General features: G+C 36.1%; 1 protein-coding gene across 3 annotated transcripts; it reads right to left on the bottom strand.

Moving 5' to 3' along the window:
- Nucleotides 1-507: 507 nt before the first annotated feature.
- Nucleotides 508-16,897, bottom strand: LOC11438137 (DDT domain-containing protein PTM). 3 transcript variants are annotated; one of them, XM_039833427.1, is made up of 11 exons: nucleotides 16,747-16,897; nucleotides 14,858-16,638; nucleotides 14,171-14,782; nucleotides 12,710-13,748; nucleotides 11,647-11,935; nucleotides 11,425-11,564; nucleotides 10,588-11,045; nucleotides 9,555-9,583; nucleotides 4,373-5,050; nucleotides 3,955-4,146; nucleotides 508-1,062 (listed from the first exon to the last, which is right to left on the bottom strand). In XM_039833427.1, exons 2-10 carry the CDS (start codon nucleotides 16,588-16,590, stop codon nucleotides 3,998-4,000), a joined length of 5,127 nt encoding a protein of 1,708 aa, XP_039689361.1. In that variant the 5' UTR covers nucleotides 16,591-16,638; nucleotides 16,747-16,897; the 3' UTR covers nucleotides 508-1,062; nucleotides 3,955-3,997. The 3 variants fall into 3 exon arrangements, with proteins under 3 accessions (XP_039689361.1, XP_024638502.1, XP_039689362.1); XM_024782734.2 differs by having other exon boundaries at nucleotides 11,425-11,549; XM_039833428.1 differs by lacking the exon at nucleotides 16,747-16,897 and having other exon boundaries at nucleotides 14,858-16,740.
- Between the last annotated feature and the right edge of the window lie 708 nt (nucleotides 16,898-17,605).

Genomic DNA, 17,605 nt, shown 5'->3' with positions numbered 1-17,605 from the left:
TGCCTCTGAATAAACGAATTAACATATAAATGGGTTAATTGAATAATTCTGTTAACCCTTTTATACACACCAGTGTTATAACATAAACATTATTTATGTAAAATACTAGAGGTGGATGGAGAGTGGAGACGGGATTGTAGATATGGTTGTTTGGCAAAGATCAAACGGTGGTGGCTGAATTTGGAGGTAGAGTGAATGGAGAGAGTAGATGGAGCAAGGATTGTGTGAGGACATACGTGTTCTCACTTTTTTTTTTTTATAACTCATCTAGACCTTTAAATAAATTTGATGATATATAAGAGTGGACCACTCGTGAAGGATTTAATTGCACCCTCACCTTAGAAATCACCGGAAAATATATGTGCCTGATTGAAGCTTACGAATGCAACAATCATGGATTTCACATCTTGTGAAATTCAATCACATACCAGTAAATACACATAACCCATTAGAACTCTGCGCAATTTTGGGAGAGGGTGAGGTTTGAACATAAAAAGATCAAAATAATTCCCGATTGTGAGTGCCATAAAAAGTAATTCCTTGTTTAAAAAATAAATAAAAATATCCAAAGTAATTCCTATAACTCCTGTTGCCTCAAGTTCACTATTTAAAAAACGGCAGACTAGCAAAAACCTCCCTCCTTACCAAGCAATACTATATCTACTGATTTCTTCAAAAGTTGATTTGAGAGGAATCAGTCAAGAGGGGGAAAAGCCCTAAATTAAAAAATGCAACAATGAATGCTGATGGGTTAGAATAACAATGATGAATGGAATTGATGTATGAATTCTATGTGTTCCGATTGCAACTATCTTCAGCCTTTCTGCACCATCATGCTTGTAGTTTCTTCATTCTTCACTCTTGCCAAGAAGGTTGAAACAGAAAGCATCAGAGCAGAAGCCAGTAAAGCAATCTTTCCTCTTACAGCTATATAACTGAGAAAATTTGTTTTTTTTTTACAACAACATAAATATTTGCCACTATATCCTTGCAGGGAGAAAAATAACCCTACAAGCTGGCATCAGATGTCCAACCACGTCCTGTCAAAGCAAAACATTAAACCTGCAATGAAGATAAACAAATATAAGAATCTTGCACTTAAGTTATCATTAAACCTGAAACGAAATGAAGATAAACAAATATAGCAAATTTTGGACAATGGTTATTTCTGGCAATGTCCTTGATTGCGAATTAGTTTAGCCATCAGTCATACTAGCCTCGCATTAATAGCCGTATTAATGACAATATCTCCAATTCACCGAAAAGTCATGTTAAGAAAGTATCCACAGTTGTCATGCACACCAGCCTAAATTAATTTCAATTTTTTTTAATTTTATTTTATGCCATTCCTAAACGGTATAAACCCTGTTCTTGGTGGATTTGAAGTTTTAATTCCTAAAGTGTATAATTGTATGCAAGGATATTAGCATTCACGATCATTCAAGCAAAAGTCTCTTCTTCCTTGGTTATACAATAATGCAACATTTCAACCATCACTTCAGGTCGACAATCATTTCATTTCAACCATCTTGCTGAATTATCTTTCCAGCCAAATTATTTGGAGCTGGTATTACATTTTCATCCCTGATGGTTTATTTGTGTTTTGTAACAATAAGCATAGTTAGAGCTTAATAAGCTTTAGCAAGAGAGGAGTATAACAATATATGAAAAAATTCTTATAACACCTGGGTTAGAGCAAAAATCTGACAATATCTAGGAGTTGGGATCAGTTTCATATTTCTTTATGTATTGATTTGTTTTCTTATATAATTTAATTCTGATTTAAAATCCAGTATTAGACTATCAGTATTGTTAGAATCTCGTTAGTCAATACCGGATAGCGGTGCAGAGCAGCCGACCCAAAAAGTGGGATAGCGGGATCACCGGGATCGTAAAGGATAGATTGGATAGAACAGAGGAGATTGCATAAAAAACAGAGAACAAAAAAGATATGATAATCCTCTAAAAAAAGGGTAAAATGGTGTTTACCCCCTGCCTTTTGGGTGAGTTTTGGTTTACACCCCTATAAATAAAAACTTCAGATTCCAACCTTGTAATTTGAAGATTCTTTGGTTTTGAACCTTCGTGACTTTTGGCTGTACAAAATAGATGATATGGAAGGGGGTAAACCAAAATTCGCTCAAATTACATGGACGAACGTACCTTAAATTTTGAAACTTGATGCCATTAAGGTCCAAAATAAAAAAATCTCCAAATTACAAGATTGAAATACAAAGTTTTTTTTTACAGGGGGTAAACCCAAACTCGCTCAAATGGCACGGGGTAAACACCATTTAACCCATAAAAAAATAGGCAAAATACCTCTTTGGATCCTTTAAGTTTGACAAAAATACCGGGGTAGTACTTTAAGTTTGTTAAGTTTCAAATAAGTCCTTTAAGTTTTTTCAAGTTTTCAATAGGTCATTTAAGTTTTTTTAAGTTTCAAGTATGTCTTTTAAGCTGTTAATTTAATGCAACTATTTGAAGTTTTTAAGTTTCAAATAGGTCCTTAAAAGGGTAATAAGGACCTCTTTGAAAATTAAAAACTTAAAAGACAAACCGGATATTTTTGTCAAACTTAAAGAACCAAAAGAGGTATTTTTGTCAAATATGATGAAACAATTAACTAGTTAGAGATTCAATGCATCTTTTAATGTCTATTCAAGTAGTAGCTGATTCCAATGTATCAAGGAAAAAAAACATAAACAAACATAGAACATGTAATGAATGAAATAACAGAGAAGAACAAAAAAAAAAACATGGGTGTGTAGGTGAAGGAGGGCGGAGGTGTGAATGTCTGATACGATGGAAAGGAGAAGAGAGAGAACGGTTTTAGGGTTGAAAACGACAGATACACAGAGAGAATGGAAAGGAGAAAAGGGTTAGGGTTGTGCAAAAAACCCAAATTGCCCTTCAAACAATTCAAATTTTAACGGCAAAATTGTGATTTTCCTGGAGCGGGACCCAGGAACAGGAGCACGCGAACCAGGAACCCGCTCTCCCACCTGGAGCGGCCGTGAACCAGAAGTGGGCTGGGATTGGCATTCCCGTCGCGTTTTTACCGAGATGCGTTGCTCCTTTGGGATCCCGCCGAGATTGACTACCTAGGTTAGAATATAAAATAATATCTCTCAATATGCTACAATATCTTAGTGTATATCTCCTAGGATTAGTTTTCAATCTAAGTGTATCTTAGATTATCTATTGGGACTAATTTTCATATTTGTTACTTATTGTTACTTATTGATTTCCCTGTTCATTTAGGATGGATTATATGTATCCCTATAAACAGAGATTAGCATCGAGTCTTTTGCATCAAACTACTATCAGGTCAGTATCAAGTTTTTGTTTTTGTTTTTTATATAATCAATCACTATCCAGTTATTATCACTGATATTTAAAGTTCTTATTATTCTCTCCTTTTATCTAAAATCCCACAACTTCAACAAGTATAAAAAAAAAAAAAAAAAAAAAAAAAAAAAAGCTAATTGTTTTGTCTTTTAGTATATAAAATCATAATCACAATTCAAACTCATTACTTTATCTCTTCCTTTCTTCGTTATCAAAAACCCTATAACTTCAGCACAATATAACAGTGGAGTGGACTACACTACACATCTACAAAGCACTCGCAACATGTACTAAATTTTTGGCTAAGCAGTTACTTTTGATCAAATAATGATTGCACAACTTTTTCATCCAAAACAAGATCCTAATTTCAATATCCCAAGTAGGTATAGTTAGATTGGTGTGCTAAGAGACAATGAAGTAGTTTTAAGCAGGAAGTCCAAGATTCAAATCTTGAAAACTAACATAAATAACCACAAACTTCCTAACCCTTTGCCTATCAAAAAAACAATTTTAACTACCATCTATTATTGTGCATTTGGTGAGTTTGACTATGTTAATAACTATATGAGATATCAAATCATAATAGCAAATGACAACACATACCTCCCTCAATGGTCACGATTAGATCATTCCTCCACACATTCAATTACAGCATTGGGTCAGTAGGAGACGGAGTATTATTCTTTACATGGGGACAGATCGGAGCAATGCTACCACGACAAGCATGGCACCTAAACCCAATAAGCTGTCTGGCATTCTCTACAGTGAGACCAAAAGCATCCCCATGAAACCAATCTGCATAATAGCATGGTATGTTAATAAAATCTAGTACTTGTTCAAAAGGCTTAGTTATCATAACAACCAAAAGAAACAGAACATCTAATGCTTACAGAACATATTTCAAGTGGCATACTGACATTTAAAATATCATTACTTGTAACATAAAATAGATTTTCCTTTCCCCGCCCACTCCCTATAACAAAAGGAAGAAACACCAATATGAGGTAAGAAAAGTAGTTACCTTCACAGATTTCACAAGCAATATAATTTGAAGCAGATACATCTCCACAGCGAAGGCAGCATTCAGGATATTCAAACAAACCAGTAGAAACATCGGAGATAATATGCTTTTTCTCTTTAAAAAGCATCACACGTTCATCATTTGGCTTTTGAGAAAACCGGAGACCTTTAAGCCAGTAACAGTTAAAAAGTTTTGTTCTTGTCTTACGTGCCGGAGTTACTGCAAACATTTTATGTTGACCAGTAGTTCCCTTGGACCTTTGAGAAGTCACCACCTTGGATTTACTTTGCTTTCCTTTTTTACGCCCTACATTCTTTTTACTTTGTGTTCCTTTTTTACGCCCTCCAATCTTTTGCTTGTGCAGATATAAGGATTTGGCCTTCCTAGTAGAACGGCGAAGAGGTACAATTGGTGGGATGTTCTTATTGTTTCGAGATATTACCCGCGGCTGCGGCACCTTACTTGATGCCTTTTTGTTGCCTTTAAGGTTCACTGATTTACCAACCAAAGGGGAACTTTTACCATTCTGTGATTGAATCTTCTGCCGTTTTGAGTCAACATTCCTTCTATTAGTATTAGTCTTCACATGCAACCCGTCCTGGCATTTGTGACATGAATATGTGAATTCAGCAGCTTTTGTGCCACCAGATTTCCTGGCATGCCTCTTATGGAAATGCCCTACAAATCATAAATGATAGTCAGATATTGAAGTTCAAATACTGTTCATGAAAAATAGCCAACTTTCAGAAACGAAGTGGCATAAAACAAATACCAAATTAATCAACACATACACAGACTACTTATCTAGTTAAAGAAGTTAACAAAGAACTTATCAACACACTCAGATTACTGCACAATGAAAAATAATGGATTTGTATCTAATTTGCGAAGATCCTTAAGAATACACACAAAACTGAACATTAAACACCGAAGAAATAGATAGTGAAATTATTATTTGTTTCACATCTTATGAAGGCCACCTTGGCCATATCATTAATTGATGTGGGATCTCAACAATATTACAACAATAACAGTAACAACAACAAATCTATTACACGTTAGAATTTGGTTTCATTTTTTACGTAAATGGATTACTTTTTATTTTTTTGGTCAAGTAAATGGATTACTTTTTAACAAAACTATTTTAGATAAATAATACAAGGCCCAATATTAGTTCATTGAGCTCAAGCTACTTGTGAGCTGAAACAAACGACTAAGCCAAACTTGGGTGGCCAACCAATGAACATGGTTTCAAATTGAATAGAGCATGACCCCAACTTAGATCACTCAACTTGACTCATTTCCAACCTTGATTTTGGTTGAATAAAACCTACAAAATGGAATAATTTTTTAAAAGTAATTGGAAGTTAGAAACAGTAACTTGATATGCGGGAAGGGAGGAAGTAGTTGAACCAAGTGGCCTGATAGCAGGTGGCCCAATGGAACTTGGATAGGCTTTAATACCATATTCGAATTTTGGGTTGAGCCTAACTCAACCCCTACAAAACCGGCTTGCAAGACAGGATTGCCCCCACTTATCTAATGTGGGACTATTAACAATTATTATAAGACAACTTTAATTAGTAATCTTGAAACTACTAAGTAAGATAACTTCACTCACCACTAATTTTGAATGTTACAAAACATGTTACATGGGTGTTACATGGGTGCTAAATTCATTTCTATATTATTAATTAAGTATCCATATTTTTAAGTATATTAAATTCCTTAATTAGATGGATGCTCCATTTAACACTTCTATCATCCAAATCTCTCTTTTCCACCTAATATTAAGCCCAAGAACATGAAGCGCGTTGTGCACTGCACCATGTGACACACTCAGTCATTCGTGGGTGTTATTCACTAAAATCGGGGGAAAAAAAGCACTTGGCCATTGCATAAGGATGAATGCACCAATTGAGAAAATAAGCCATGCTGGCACAAATAATCTCATTCAAGAGATGCCTTGCATGGAACATGTCTCAAGTGATCTATGGACATGCATCTCGTGACTCAATCGCTAAAATGAATGTCAATAAGACTTGCGGCCTACCACATACAAAAACATCATTTGGAAGGATGAGTAGTCACACAAAACAAGATTAGAAATTAAAGCATAAAAAGACAACCAAGACAACAAATGTCGTGAAAAAAGGTTTAGTGTAATTTTAGATGGGTTGAGAATGTGTGGAAGAAACCCATAGAAGCATTAACAAGTGGCTAGATCAAAGTAAGCATAGAGCAATAGCTAATAGAGGTGAAGTGAAACCAAGGAAAACTAACAATGAAGAATGGTTTAAAATTAAGTGGTTTGCCTTTGGACCAAATTATGATTTACAACATTATTAATTCATATAGCAGACAGCATCTATCGAGAAAATGTTCTAGCTGTTCTATAAATTACTTTCAATATCTGTTAAAAAAAATACTTTCAATATTTACATTAAACTATACAACCAATGTTGGGTCTTCATGTCACAAACTTTGAGGAGAGTTGTTAATTCACATGATATCAAAACTTCTACAACCAATTAGTTGAAACTTGAAAGTTCCATCCTCATCACCCTTTTTCATAGATGCATTGAATTTGTAACAAAAAGTAGAGTAGGTTTGTGCATTTTACATGCTTCAAGCTCAAAAAGGTTCATGCATGAAATGACATATCTGGGAAATAAAACCAACCTTGTGCCTTCACTTAAAAAATCAGGCTCTTGTTTTAGTTGTCCCTTGACATTTAAAAAAAAAAATATGAATTCCAAAAATTCAACAATAAATGACGGAAATCCAAAGAATTGATGGATAATATCTGTTCGGAAAAAGAACACCATTTTAAGATTGTATCAAGGTTTAAATTATTACCATTTTATTTCAGCTTAAACAAGTGTCGCGTGTTTAATTTGAGTTAGGATCCTCTTCATTTTTCCTCTCCATCACTGTAGTTTTGAAGAGATTTGAAATGAACTCTGAAGGCTTGGTCTAGTGGTAAAACAACAGGCCTTGAAACCGAAAGTCACGGGTTCGAGCCACGTAGTTTTGACGTCTGTATTAAATAATTGGACCCACCAAATGTCACATTATTGCATTTATACTTCCAAGACTTTGGTAATGGAAAAAATGGAGAGGGTGTAAAATGGATAGGATCTTGACTCGTTTAACCACAAAATGCAATTTATTATAAACTTGAACTCTGTCCGAGTAAACTATCTATTGTTTCTTTATCTCAATCTTACTGTCCATATCACGATTGTCCAGATCTAGAATTAAATTGTAAAATCTTACGATTTTGGGATCCTACTCGCCTCTCCGATCTGAATCACGTACAAGATCCCAGTTTTGTGCAAGATCAATGCGAGATCATAGCAAAATCATTTCTGGATTGTGAAATCGCACGATTGTGTGCGATTCTTAATGTTTCTGGGCTCGGATTTATTTGGGTCATGCGTGACCTGGTTGGGTAACAACGAACAAACCCTATTTTTTTAATACTCCATCATTCAAACTGTGTGGTCTCCCTCTCACAACCATCTCTGCCCCTCTCTGATTCTCAGAACCGTGTGGTCTTCTCTGCCTTTCTGAGTCGTGCGACTGCAACCTTCATCCTCTCTCATGAGTCAAGACTATCTCTGCCTCTCTCTCTCTCTCTCTCAAATCTGTTAGTCGTGTGATCTCCTAAGGCAACAATGCAGCCTCTCACTCTCGCACACGCCGTAAACCTGTTGTTTTTCTGAAGTCAAACTTTTGCAGTAAGCCTCACATCTGACAGCACTTTCCTCTCAGGTTAATTGGTAATTTTTTATTAATTGGTGATAGCTCAGTTTTTGTGTTTTGGCTGTTTTTTTTATTTGCATCAATATTGCATTTGTGATTTGTAGACTTTAAGTATTTTCTTTTGTGGACTTGGTTGTTTTATATTGAAGCTTTGAGTAGTTTTGTTGTGACCTTGGTTGTTCTATTTTTAAGCTTGAGAATGTATGCACGATATGACACACACACACTAGTGTCTTGGTGGGATCCTACAATCTTACATTTCACGATCTTGCTATCCCCCTCCCGGTCATACGCAAGTACTTAGGTAGGATTTTTCGATCCTGCTTGTGATTTTGCATGTTGCAATCTTGCTACCCCTTCCCGGTCTTGGTCAAAACCTTGATCTTGACAACCTTCGTTCATATCCTTGTTCCTCTCCTTTCTTTCTTTCCCTTTTAGTTGATCATGAATCAGTAATTATCCCTCTATTCCAGCCACAAATTCAAAAAAATCACAATCTGTTGAGTTTTCAAATATGTTCCAATCAATTTACATGCTATAGTCCTATTGTGTTCCATGAACTAGCTCTAAAAAGCTTATGCTGATAGGTTAGTATAGGAATGGTTTTATATCTAATACCCCCTCATGCAGTAACCAGTGAAGTGTAGGCTCACCCAAACGTGATCTTAAACTTGGCTTTCTCTTGAGATTCAAGAAGGATGGGAGCTTCAAGGACCGAAATACTGATTACCCCAAAAGCTTAAGCTTAAGTTATTCGATGAAATACATCAAAGGTTCTATATCTAACACATGTTAATATGCAACTCATAAAAAGAAAAAATAAGCTTGCACACATATAAGCATCCTATAATCTGGAGTGTTTCTATAGAGACTAATTTGTGATCGATCTATGCACTAGACCCCATCTAGTGGGATAATACTTGGTAATTATCGGTTTACTGCTTAGTTAGGCCATGTTTTGATAAACTTCAGACTTTGTTGCATCAAATGAACCCATGCATTTAACTTACTAATACAATGTTCAATTGTTGACCAGTGTTTTTGTATTGCTTTCTATTGAATTTTCAATCATAAAAGATATTAAAACATCAACTCGTCTAGAAGGGTATGCTGCGATGTCAATGAAAATTCTGACTAAGCGCTGCTGCCTACTGATTAAACAATATAACATCGAAAAGGTTTCATAAACAGATTAGACAAATTGACAGGAAAACATAGTAGTGCTGCATCCATATGATAAGATATTTAAATGACAATTTCAGAATTGATGAGATACATATACAAGTTATAGGCGGAAAATGGAATAATAGAAAAAGAATAACAAATATCCTACGAGACAGTAAAAACAATTCACCAGCTGCAAATTGAAATTGATGTGGAACAAGAAAAACACAGATATAAGACAAAAACACACCTTTGCAATAAATGCAGCTCACAGCTTCCCTGTCAATTTAATAAGGGAAAAAAATTATATGTATCAGTAACAAATTAAGTAATTAATAAGGCAGAGAAATCTCAGTTCATTAAACCTTCACCTGTGATAAGTAACAAACAAAATTTAGAAAGATATATAAATCAGTAATTCAAATCTCTCATTGGTGTATTTAGTGGCCACTGGCCACAGACAACCAGGCATATACATTGATAAAATGAGAATTCATAAGTGGAAATAAAACTATAACAACGGATGACATTCAATTCTCCAATAACTGATTTATTAAATTATCGTGATTTCAACAATAACAAATTATTGATTCAGTACACAGGAGAAACAAATATTATCACAATCAATGAAGATTGAAGTAGCCACTCAGCCTAATACAAACAAATTGTTGATGTTGCTAGAATATAATATGCCACATATCTACATATTAAATGCTTGTGGGGTTTGCCCAAGTAGGGGTAAATCAAAAACTAAAAAAGCTGGTTTGCAATATTAAGTATCAAATCAACCCATGAAATCTTAACCGTTCTACTGCCTTGCACTATCAATCTCCAAACCATCCTAACAATAACAACCCCTACGCAGGTAATATTCATAACATTAATTAAAAACTGGCATTGGAGAAACAAGAACATACCATCTTCATCATACATATGCAGGTAATACTTGATAAAATGACAATATTAGATTAATCATTTAATGAGTTATAATAATAATCCTAGGACGTTTACTTTTCAAATATATATTTCTTACAGACCACTAATAACCAATTTGAAGGCTAAATTGTATGTTTGGTCTCTTATGTTTATATTAGGTTTAAAGTTGGGAATGATATTTGGTAAACGTATACGTGGTTACTAGAGAAAGGAATCTGATTGGTAACTTAAGAAAACATGAGTTTAATCCTCTACCAGATTAAAACAAAAAATATCATGGACAAGGTAAAATACCAAAACAGGAAATCTTCAAAACACTTGTCCAAATAAGTAAATACTGCAAATACCTGATTGGGACATCTTTGTTGCAATGCCCACACTGATGACATTCAGATCTTTCCATTCTAGAAAACAAATATGAAAAACCCCGTTGTTGAGGAGCCTTCTTTACTCTACCGATCTCAAGAATTTTTCCATGTTTCTTATCATTGGACTTGCGGACAATTATTTTTTCCTCAAAATTCTTTACAAGATGCAAAGGAACATAAGACTCGTTCAGCCAATATGTTTTCCTCTCACTTGAGGGTTGCTCCAACAGCGAACCGTGTTTAACAATAACATCTGGAATACCTCTTCTCTTCCCAAAATCAAGAAGGTATTTCACAGATTGTCCTTCGGTGCACTTCCTGCGTACAATTGCTTTTTTGAATAGCCTGACTGATTTTTTAGATTCCTTGTCCAATACATGTAAAGGATGGCTATTCTCAATATCATGCCACCTTATGTTTGAATAGAGTTCTCTGACCTGAAAATGTGGCATAGTTTATCTAGGATTACAAGAGGTAGATATTTCATTAATGAGAAGACGATAAGTTCATCAGCACATACCAATTATAAAAACCAGAGAATAACATTGAACAGAAAGGTACTAAAACATGCATATTTTTCCCCGCGGGAATTAATATCTTTACATTGTAATTGCCATAGAAATTCTGAATTTAACACAAGTAATTGTAATAAAAAAGTGTTGAACTTTTCATGTTCAAAGTACAGAAACATGCTAAGTGCCTCCAATAATCATTATCAAACAGCAACATTAAAAGAATGTATAAGAGGGCATCAATAAACCACGAGCACTGGTAAAGTCAGATGCCAAGAGCACCCAGCGAGTAATATAATCATACCTGTAAAGCCAACTGCTCAACACTAGTTGACATCTCGACAGCAGCTCGCCAGGCAACACATCTGCTTCTCTTTGCAAAGTCTGAATTTTCAGGATATAAAATACCTGGTATCTTTGTAAACCCAGCTGCAGAATTTAAAACTTCGAAATAAATTCAAAATAATAATTAAGATAAATAACACAACCACCATCAGTGATATACTAAAGAGAACAATTTGCAAACCTTGTCTAGCAGCTTTAGCAACGAAGGAGCGAGGCAGGACCTTCCAATTAAACAACTTTCGGGAAAGCCTACCACCTCTTGACCAATACATTACCAAACCACCAGTAGTCTTTGAAGATGAACTGGATTCAATATCCGAATGTCTGGCCCTTTTCTTTCCAACACCATGCTTTGAGGATGTTCGTGATAAATTGACCACAATATGAGTAGCTGATCCCATAGTACCCACAGAATCCACATGCTTTAACCAATCGGCTGAAAGAGCACGATGTCTCAAATTGGATTCCAACTGCATAATTCATAATTATAACGTCAGACGTTGAAATAAGAGTAGGTCCAGTTTAGTTGACATGATAGGAAGGATAAGGATGGATATATTACAAGAGTTGGTGAGAGGGATATGATATAGACATGATAAGCTTTGATCTTATCTTATTAGTGTACCTTAAACCTTGGAAGAGTTTCCAATGATAAGTTTCAATAATTTTGAAGGATAAAGGAAATAGGAATTTTGTGGAATGTGCAGACAGATTGTGCTTATTTCTTCTCTATGGTGCTTTGCTCATATTTGTCTATAGGGATATTATCTTGCTGGTATGCAAAGATATGGGTAACTCTGTTGCATTTTGAAACAATGACTCGTTTTTTAACTATTTCTTCTTTGTAGGAGTGTTTCTGATCCTCCCCCTCCACAAGGACATTATCTTTTGCATTTATATACTCATTTATAAAAATATTATGTAGGAAAAAGAAAAACATGCCTTCAACTAACAAATAGTACAAGAAATAGAAACCGAATAAAATCTTTGGCACAATCCAAGATCAAATCTCAACCACACGCTCATCATGTGCAACGTTAAAACTATATTTAAATAAAAATGGTATTTTTTCTCTTTTCCTTTTTACTGAATTTCTACTAACTCTAAATAGGAAAAAAGAATTTAGAAATGAGCTGACCAATTATGTCAAACGAGTTTTCATAACTTGTAAGCTGGGAACAAGATAACCATACTTTTGGTGTTTTAATAAATGATTGACAGACAGAGAAAGAGTATATCCTTACAAGAAGCAATACTCGTTTGACAGAAAGAAAATCGAATGTCTTCAAAAGATCTTCATGCCAAAGATTTGTTTGATGGAGATTCAACCATGGACCCAATAAAAGACCCCGCAGTCGAACCTCAAGAGAGAAAATATGACATATTATCGCTCTAAGATGTCCATTCTGGATCTTCCTGGGTTGAAGCTCAACTGAAGTACTTTTAGACACTTCATTAAGAGGTTTCACCACCGAAATGTACAAGCAATCTCTGCCATCATTTGCAACCTTGCAAGAAAAGCACCACCCACATTTTTCCATTTGGGCAGCTGCATTCAGGTTTTGAATACTTGGCCAACAAAAGTTGCTGGACTTCTTCATGATAGACTTTGTTTGGTCTGAAATAACATCTTCCTCAGTCAAACCAATATTTTTATTGATCTTTTCAGGTGACTTACACATCAATTCCTGCGCAACTAATGAGGGCACCCTGGCAAGGCTGTAATAGTTTATGTAGTCGGTCCCATAAGATGCCTGTGATGTATCCTCATTGCCAGCGGTACTGCTAACAGCTATGGATCTATTGGAATCATATAGCCTGTGCATCGGAATACTCTCGATGCCTGATCTCAATTGTGCAGTATCAGCTGATCCTTTTGAGGCAATACCAGGACTTCCTATTGTTGAGTCTAATTGGTTCCCAGCTTTTGGAAAGTCTTGGCCATCTTGAATACAACAGTCAATAGTGGAATTTTTCTTCAACTTTTTGTGATCATCAACCAGATTCTTGCCCATGCATGGTTCTGAAGAAGTAAAAGGTGCTAAAGATGTAGGCGTAGCATAATATTCCGCCGTCATTTGCATGTTCTTGCAGGAACTTCGATTGAAGACTGCCAAACTACTAGCCTCTGCATTTAAGTCAGACGGAAGATCCCAGTGCTTGCAGATAGTCATTAATAAGTCTCCATATAAAGCACCCATAGACTTTAGAACTTCAATTACAACATGTATATCATTTCTATGGTAGTAATTGAACAAGGACCCCGCATCTGATGAGTTTGAACTGCAGAGGTTTAAGCAAGGAAATAAAATTAATACATATAAATATGTTAGACAAAGCAGAGAACAGGTTAGGTGACACTTTCAACGTGTGACATGCTATACACTTTTCACATTGACGGTACAAAACTAAATTAGGGTAGAGTTTGTTTGTGATGGAATTGGAAAAGAATGATCAAATAGATGCATGTGACAAAAAAAAATGCAGAAAATCAACATGTTATCTTCTAGATGCCTTGCATAAATCTTGTCCGATATATTGGGAATAACTATTGAAATTTATAGGTCACTTCCCATAGTTTTTTGTAACTTTGCAATAAACGTTTTGCAAGCCAACAGCAGAAAACTAGAGCCAAAAAGAACTATAACACAAGTTTATTCAGAAAAGGAAAAAAAAAGAAAAAATAAACACATAACTACACTTACACTAACAGGTAACCACAGCTATCAAAATAAAGACAGCCGTGAGGATCCATCCCCAACAAGTCTGCTCCTCGAAGTGATCTTCGTGATTTCATCGAAGCCCGGTGTGTGCCAATAGCACACTCCGGGCAATACCAGTCACCTTCAGGAAGACTGTCACTTGCAATCCCGACACACCTTGAGTGGAATGCAGCAGGGCAACCATCACAACATATTAAATTTCCATCCATCTTGCAAAGGCAACATTCATCACTGTTCAAGTCAGTTGTGTCATCCACAATCTCCTCGGTCAAGCAAGAGCCACCAGAAACATCCATTGCAGCTCTTTTTTTCTTACCAGTGTCAAAATAAATATTCTGATCAAAACCCATACCGGTCTCTATTACCAAAGATCTTCTGTTCATCTCTGCCCTTATGGTGTCTGTTTCAATCATATCATCACAAAGGTACTGAAGAATCTCAAGCTTCAAATTGACAGGTTGTTTGTAGTAGTCGGTTCCTAAAATTGAGTGGTTAGCATCAAAACTAATTTTAAATTCAGAACTGTGAATCAGAAGGTACTCGGCCATGAACATGGGCCATGTGACAAGGTCCAAGAAATCCCAGTTAAGATTCCTGCATTGAAGGAAATGTATAAAAATGGAGAACATATTACAGGCATGATCAATGAAAATTTAAAATAACATATACCTCAGGCAAATGGATGCAGATTGGCAACCCTCACTGGAAAGGAATTCCAAATGCTTTCTCAGAGTGTGCAAAATAGAAACATAAATGTTGTCAAGTAATATACTAGGGATTTCAGACTTAAGTGCAGCCACAAAATCTTCCAACTCAAATGGACTCAAAAATAACAAGGTACTGAATGATCTTAAATAAGCATAGACAGAAAAAAATTCAAGAACAGGAATGTCATCTAAATGCAAATTTTTAGAAGAAGGGGGTAATTGCAGCTTCGGAATAGGAACATTGCACTGTTCGTATTTCTCACTTCCAGGCATTGAAGGTTTTTCTTCTGTTACACTGGTTTCCAAGGACGACAGAGGATCATCGGTCACCTGCGCCTGTTTTCTAGCTGACACCCGGCGAGAACTCCTCCTCAAAGCCGTTTCCGGGGTGGCTTTTGAATTATTTGAGACTTTTCTTCTCTTCCTCTGACTACTTTCTTGTTTGCATGGACTTCCTGGATCATCTTGGCATTCATTAACTACTGCAACACCAGTTTCCAAGGAAACATAATCACAATCCCGAACAGAAACACCATCTAGAACCATAGGAGAGTCAATAGCCGCCACATTTTCACCAGAAAGACCATCCAGAACCATAGGAGAGTCAATAGCCGCTACATTTTCTTTGCCATCATGACTTTCCTTTTCCTCAATCAAACACAAAGAAGCGCCTTCAGCTATATTCTCAACCGAAACACGAAATTCCTCTGATTTGACAGCATCAGAGACACAATCCAAATCACCACGAACACCATCAACTTCCATAGACCTATGCTCAACATCTAACCCAACTTCTCCCAGCTGACCCGTCTCACCATTTACCTCAAAATGCTCATTTCCTTCAGCACAACCCTGAACCTCCTTAACTTCTTCACACACCCCCACATTCAAATCAAATTTACATTCCCGCCGCAATATTTCCCCTCCCAAATTCGCATCCAAATTCACACCCTCATCACCATTCACATCCAAATTCAAATCAATACCTTCTCTTCTCTCCAAACCACCCTCGTTATCAAAATTCAAATCATACACATCATTTAAATCCATATCCTCATTCAAATTAACCCTAGCATTCAAATCAATATCATCCTTAACACAAATCCCATTATCATTATTATCAAAAACACCCTCATTCCCATTCAAATTAACCCTAGAATTCAAATCAACACCATCTTTAACAAAAATCCCATTATCATTCAAATTAACACTACCATTCAAATCAACATCATCTTTAACACAAATTCCATAAGCATTAATATCAGAAACACCCCCATTCAAATTTGAAATCTCTTCAAAACCAAACGGATTTCCACTACCTACTTTTCCATCACTCCCATTCCCATTTCCCACAACATCCCCATCATTCCCGCCACTAGAACCATCATCACTATTCAAAATCCCGTTAATTTCACTACCCGCCACCAAATTATCACTACCACTACCTGAACATGATGTCGTCTCGGCGGTGCGGTGTCGTTTTTTAGGTTCCCGGCCAACCCTAGCTTTGACTTTCACCACCTCCGGTTGAATTTCCAGCAACGAAACCACCTCAGAAACTTCCATCTCCTCGCAATGACCATCCTCGAAAACGATCTCCAACAAACCCGACGAAGAATTGTGAGATTTGACAGTTCCGGTGAGAATTCCACCATCGTCCACCGATTTCTGAATGGTTTTTCCGACGAATTCCATCTCCGGCGGAAGAACGACTCTGTGATCGGAACAGCAACGGTGTGATCCCTGTGAAGATGAATTGAGAGGGAAAATTAATTTCAAAATTGAAGAAAAAAATGAGAGAAATCGAAATTTGAAGGTAAGAATAATAGAGAAGTGAGAATAGAGAAAAACCCTGAAAACTGAGAAACTTGAGAAATGAAAATGAAAATGAAAGGAATGAGAAAATATAGAGAGAGAAAATGGGTGCGGAAGTTGGGCACGAAATCCAAAAGCTACTCTCTCTACAAAGTAGAAGTGGGTCAAACAACTAGTAGTGTGTAATAAGAAGCTTTGGTGGATTTTTTTTTTCTCTCTTTTTTACACAAAGAAACAACAATGGCGGCGTAGAGTGGTCGTTTTATGAATCAAACGCACATTTAGTCGGTGATGAGATTGACAGAATCATGATGATAGTGTCAGTAGTGTTGTTTAGCCGGACACACTTACCATGTACAATGTATTGACTTAGTTTAAATCTGCGTTGAAAATATTAAATGTAGTAGAAATTATTTTACGCGAAAATATGATTAGTTTATAGTAGAGGTGATGTTGGCGGTTGATGTTAATGTATGTTTGAAAAACCGGTAAAAGAGGGTAACGTACAATGCATTTAAAACGGTTAGCTGCAACTTTTGTATGAACTGCGGTGACTAATAATGGAAAGTTTGCTTTCCAAACATCTCGCGACCTACCTTTTCCTTACGAGAAAAAATTAATTAATATCTCGCGTATATGAGATAAAAAAAAAGGTAGTTATTATATATATGCGTGAATTGTCCAGGTCTCGAGTGGATAGTTATTGTTCTGGATCGATTAGAAGATCAACCACATGTTGACACATGGTATAACTTACACCGACTTAAGGCTCCGCCTGAAGGAACACGCCAGCTCAAATGCACCGCGCCACACAGGAGCGCGCCACCGCGTGAGGATCATCCTACATGTGTCCTCTAACCGTCCCTAATCATTAGCCGCATAACCCAGAGACGGT

The sequence above is a fragment of the Medicago truncatula genome, chromosome 4 (genome assembly GCF_003473485.1).
Source record: "Medicago truncatula cultivar Jemalong A17 chromosome 4, MtrunA17r5.0-ANR, whole genome shotgun sequence".
In the NCBI taxonomy this organism is placed as follows: Eukaryota; Viridiplantae; Streptophyta; class Magnoliopsida; order Fabales; family Fabaceae; genus Medicago; species Medicago truncatula.
The sequence above is the reverse complement of the archived record's forward strand: the minus strand, read 5'-3'. Positions and strand labels throughout refer to the sequence as shown.

Coding starts and splice junctions, on each gene's coding strand:
- LOC11438137 (XM_039833427.1), bottom strand. CDS start 16,590: ATGGAATTCGTCGGAAAAACCATTCAGAAATCGGTGGACGATGGTGGA. Junction 11,936..12,709: donor TCAAACGAGTATTGCTTCTT/GTAAGGATATAC, acceptor TGAATTATGCAG/TTGGAATCCAATTTGAGACA. Junction 11,565..11,646: donor TGCTAAAGCTGCTAGACAAG/GTTTGCAAATTG, acceptor TTTATTTCGAAG/TTTTAAATTCTGCAGCTGGG.